Here is a 5614-nt window from a genome sequence, read left to right as displayed (position 1 = left end):
CCCACTGACTCAGCACCAGAGAAAAAGCGATGAATAGAAGTCCAGCTGTGGGGAAAACCAGAAATCTCCTTTATAATAAGGAGTAAACATTTTAAAGGCTTGAGCACAGAGCAGTAAGATGGGATGCTAGGGGTTAGAAATTCCCCCAGGCATCTTTTCTTTCCTGTGCAAGTTGGAAAAACCTGACCTCTTTCAGCACACCAGATACCAGTGGCACCAGTGACCACAAGTTTTCCTGCCCGGCCTCCCTGGTGCCAGGGGTGCTGTCAGGTTGACTCGAGGCTGGGCAATCTGGTGTAGAGTGCTGGGGAAGGTCACTGTGTCCATCTTGGGGGGCACTGTGCTCTGCCACTGTCACCCCAGGAGTTTACACCACAGGCACTCAGGTCGCCTTTTCCTGTACTGCATCTGCAGAGCTGTCCTGTCCTGCCTTTCGAACACCCAGCACGTGGTCTGAGCTGCTTTGCCAAGTCAGCGGCAGCATTTTACTCAGTTTTCTTCAACGTTAGAGCTGACGTAAATATTCTGACCCATGAGAAATATGTGCCACAAAGCTTCCATGTCCTTGCGGGGAGGGTAAGAGAGATAATGATCATAACCAGAAACTGTACCTGGGTAATCAGCTGTTGTTTCATGGCCTCAGGGAACTGAGTCTGCTGCTTGCCATTGAGATAAATAGGTTGTGCTTGCTGGTTTCCTTTTTTAATTTTTATTTCTTTTTTTATTTATTTTAAGTCTCTTCTTGTCTGGTTGTTACCTTTAGCCTGAAAGAGGTGGTTGCAGTGGATTACGAAAAAGGGAAATGAGAACTCTCTAAACAGGGCATGCTTTACTCAGTTCTGCTAGAAAAAATCTTCTTTGCTGTTAGCTAGCATGAGGCAGGAAGAATAAAACTCAGGGCCTAACCATGGAAAAAGTATTTTTTCTCTACTACTTGGAAATCTGAATGGTCATACAGTAGCTTGGTTGATTTTTTGTTTTTGAGTTGTCATCTTTTTCTGCAGAAAAATCCCCTGTTATCTCAGCCTTATGATTCTAGCTTTTCTTTCCGTGAAGCAAATGATCATATGAGTATAAACCAGTTCTTCTGCTTGAGCTGGTAACCCATGGCTTTATTTGTTTTGCCTTTTTTAATAGACTGCTACAGAACGCTGTGAAATTAACAGTGGCGGTAAATACAGGTTCAAGAAACATGACGACTTTAGGGATTATATTGAGACGTTTTTGATGGTTTTGTGTGATGTAACCAGGATAAATACAAGGTAAGTGTGCTAGATATTTACGTGTTGAAAACTATTTGTGTAACTATTTTAATGAATGACCATGCATATGTTTCTAACTTGAATAGAGTAACTCTCTCTGGCTTAAAGTAGGAACCTGGGGTGGGAAGAGACTTTTTGTGATGTTGAACCCAGTTTCTTGCAGTGAAAGTCCGCTTCATCAAAACGGTCAAGATTTATCTTTAAAAGTTATTGTAATGACTAGTGAGGGCAGTAAAAACTGCTGGAAACCACTTAAAAAGCTCCTTGCTTTTGTGATAACTCAGCTTCTGACTTTCTTCTGAAACGGGTGAAAATGTCAATTCGAGTCTAGGGTGGGGTTTTTTTGCAAGTAACTGGTCGGATGGGTTGTGTACCTCAGGTGGTGCCTTACTTCTGCTTTATGCAATGATACTAACAGATTACTAGTGTAATGATCTTGCTCCATGACCTATTCCTCTTTCTGGACACATCACATAAAGTGTTCATAAAAACTTGAAGATTAATTATTCTGGTATATTTATATCTCTCTTCGTCGTTCATTCCTTCATTTTGAGGGTGCTTCTCCTTCATTTTTGCGTATCCAAATATAACTAGTTCATGCTTCTGTGAATGACAGGGTTTACTTAAAACTTGTAAATAAGATTTCACTAGCAAAGACTTTTTCTCAATTTCCTCTTCATCTAGTCTTTTTTCATAATACAAATAAATAATTTTACATCTAACTGTATAATGATGGGCTGTCTATCACCATGACTGCTTCTTTTCATTCTTTGCTAAAACAGATTTAGGCAAAAAGTGTTTTCAGGTTTATTTGTTTCTTTTTTTTTCAGGAGTGGTTTTGCAAAGTGGACAGTAATGGAGTATATGAGCACGGGTAGTGATAGCAAAGAGGAGATTGACTTGTTGCTAAATAATTTAAATATGTCTGAGGTGATAGACATCATGGAAAACCTTTATCCAGGTGGAGACCTTGCAGTGTATGAAGACAGCTTAATTACAATGTGTGAAGAGGCAAATCAAAATGAAGAACGTGCGGAATCTTTACTGTTTTGTGAAAGGGAGGTGTCTTTGATGTCCTCTGTCAAATATGGGACTGTGGAAGACCTTCTTGCTTTTGCAAATCAGGTGTCTAACACTGGAAAACAATTTAAAGGATGCAGACAGCAAGAATCTGGAATCCTCTTGAATATGGTATGTCTCTTTTTCACTTGAAAATTTGTAGACCTTAGGTGTTACAAGATTTTGATGAATCTAAATAAAGCTCGCCCCCAGTCCTGGGAGTAAGAAATCAGGCTGTTGTTCCCTATGCGAACCTGGGACTGGAGGGGCTCTCTGAAGTCATCAAGTCTAGCCCCTGCAGTCTCAGGCAGCTATGGAGGAGGCTCCATTGTTCAGAAAGATCCACTCTGTGTTGCTTCTTGGTATCCCTGGAGATTAGAAAACATTTATCAACATTGAATACAAGTTTGAGGCACACAGTAAAACAGCAAAAGCCGCAACTGTGATGGCTTACAGGTTTGGGAGATGGTAAGGGTTTTCCAGTGCCTTGTGTTCATACAGTAAAAGGCGTTCATTGTGCAAAACTTCCGGATACAGGTTTAGGGTCTAATTTAGGGTAGCTACTGAATTCACTGTATCTGCACAAAGTGTAGAAAGTAGTGAGGTGAGGAGAAAAAGCATATGGCATCATCTGTGACTTTCAGAATTACAATATTATGTAATATCACACACTGCTAAATTCAAGTGTAGGTGCATTGTTTTGAGATACATTCACAAATCAAAAATTTGGGTTCTGCAAGCATCTGTAGATGCTTGTGTCATTGGACTTCTGTTTAAAATCAGTTGCTCTGGAAACAGTTATGAAGTGGAAGTTTATTCATAAATGTTTGTGCTGCTGCTTTATTCTCTTAGGATGGTCTACATCTATCATCTTAAATGTCTTGCAGGTAATATAAGTGAATATTGGTTGCTCGAGGCACAGGCTATTGCCTTGTTCTGATTTGGAGAGAACACTGCAGTGTTGCAAAACAGTCTTTTTTCAACTCTGTAACATTAAAATGACATTTGCTAACATTAAATGTTTCCTATACTTAGGGGAGACACTGTTCTACATACTCGTGGTTGTTTGGCTTGCACATTGTTTCTGTAGATGCATACAATCGGTATGAACTGAGTATTAGTAGGTGCACATGATCCCATTAAGCAACCATAGATTGGCGGCAGGGCATGCGTTTCAGCAGGTGCATCGACGTTGTAAATACCTACAGCATTTTAGTTAGGGTTAGGAGTGTTTCTGGTTGCCTGCTGACCCCCACTGACTAAAAGGGGGATTTCTTTCAGCTGAAACTAGACTGGAGGATGTGTTACAGCCACCAATGTGCATTCGCTCCACAGGACCAGGCTAGGAACTAATCCTGAAGGCCTCCTGAAAATGTGGATGGTGTGGTGGTCATTGCTTTCTATCTCTGCAGATCCATTCCACTCAATCTGTGTTACTTTCCAGGATAGGTATAACCCATGTGGATTAGCTACTCTCTACCCCTTGAAATGCAGAAGTGAGCAGGTAAGATGTTCAGATTTCTAGAGTCTTTACCTTGGTTCTGCTAAGCAGAGGGAAGACTCGTTCTGCATTTCATAAGCAAAATGCTTTTTAAAAAAAAAAAAAAGACACACATCCCCCAACAGTTAAGAACTCATCCTCCCAAATTTAAGAACTTCAAGGAATTAAATTATTTTTTGTAGATACTAGTTGCAAATGACAGTCAAGAAGATACTTTCCTAACTGAAAAGCATGAAAGTAGTTAAAGCACAGAAAAATTATTTATTATATGTTAAGAAGAAATCTAAATGAAATAATCTTCCTAATATGCTGTCTTAAAAAGGGTAGCTGAAAAGCTTGAGTACAGGAGGCTGTGTGACAGATGTGAAGGATAAATATCCTGCTTTTATACGTCTTTAAGAGTCTCGATAAAGTAGCAGTAAACAGATGGATAATATTCCAGATACTGACAATCATGTATATCCCTGAATTAATTAGAAGCATATTCACAGGAAGCATTGCTAATTCTTCATCTGAGAGAATATTAAGAAACTGGAGAAATACCATCAAACCTCAAGCAGTACTCACATGGCTGTAGTTAGGAATTTGGTCTCTCTGTCATGTGCAGAGGGAGGGAGGTGTTCCGGAGGAAAATTTAGAGCAAGATACTGACTTAGATGCTCTGAATTGCTTCCTGGAGGAACCCTCCTCACCTTGTTGACAGCACAAAGAACCGAAGCTCCCATCATTACCCACCTAAAGCAGGCAGTGTGACTCCTGCTCTTTTTTTTTTTTTTTTTAACTATAGCATAAAACTAGAAGCAAGTGGCTTGTAAAGTCATCTCATATTTCTTTGACCTTTTACTAAGCAGCAGAAACTTTTGATACAAGATGAAAAATTAAAATATGCTCCCCTAGCAGTACATGTGGTGTTAGGAAATGCTGAAACTCTTGCTCACATCATAGAAGATAGCCTGTGAGTAACAGGTATGTGGTATAACAAGTTAGCAGATTACAGGAAGGACAAATGTGCAGGTAAATCTAATAACAAGAGATGGGTAATTTCATTAGCCCAGCTGCTGTTGTTGTTGTTTCAAGACAATTAATTGCAACTTACACTTTGTAAGTTAGTCACTGGAGAGAAACGTGGATGCTTGGGCTGTGAATGAATGCCACACCTCACATGCTGTTCCCATTTGGTGTTTCTAAATAAAGACTGCTGAACAGCTTGCACGCATCATGCACATATATAAGTGATCTTTTTTTTTTTTTCCACTACATGTATAAAATTAGACTTGAAATAGTTTTAACTTCATTGTGATTTTTTTTTTTAATTTAACTCCATAGATCACACCCAAGAATGGGCGCTATCAAATTGACTCGGATGTTCTTCTGTTTCCATGGAAGCTGACTTACAGGAACATTGGCTCTGATTTTATTCCTCGGGGAGCTTTTGGGAAGGTGTACCTAGCCCAAGACAGAGAAACCAAGAAACGAATGGCATGCAAACTGGTATGTTAGTTCAGTAGTTTTATCTCTGAGCAAATATTGTACAATGTAGTACATACATATATTTTCAAATATATCTGCATCAAATTCCACCATTAGGCTGATGACTATCTTATTGGCCCATACAAGGCAGGAAAAAGATTTTAACTGATAACTTGTTTTACTTTTTTGGCTTTGAGACCACAAAAGTTTCTGCTTTCTGAAAGTGTCTAGAAGTGTGTGTAACTGCCACGTGGGCTGCGGTGTAGCAGTAGAATTTCTACTCATCCTGCTGTACTAGAGATGATAAAATACCAATGTAAGA

General features: G+C 39.5%; 1 protein-coding gene across 1 annotated transcript in view; it reads left to right on the top strand.

Moving 5' to 3' along the window:
• Nucleotides 1-1227: 1227 nt before the first annotated feature.
• The window catches only part of MAP3K8 (mitogen-activated protein kinase kinase kinase 8), a 15527-nt gene continuing 11140 nt past the window's right edge, over nucleotides 1228-5614 (top strand). Inside the window, exons 1-3 of the mRNA XM_009871872.1 lie at nucleotides 1228-1262; nucleotides 2093-2453; nucleotides 5149-5313. Coding sequence (XP_009870174.1) covers nucleotides 1228-1262; nucleotides 2093-2453; nucleotides 5149-5313 — 561 coding nt within the window. The remainder of the gene's footprint in view (nucleotides 1263-2092; nucleotides 2454-5148; nucleotides 5314-5614) is intronic.

This window comes from Apaloderma vittatum, unplaced genomic scaffold, assembly GCF_000703405.1.
Source record: "Apaloderma vittatum isolate BGI_N311 unplaced genomic scaffold, ASM70340v1 scaffold26756, whole genome shotgun sequence".
Taxonomy (NCBI): Eukaryota; Metazoa; Chordata; class Aves; order Trogoniformes; family Trogonidae; genus Apaloderma; species Apaloderma vittatum.
This window is presented reverse-complemented; position numbering and strand designations above follow the sequence as displayed.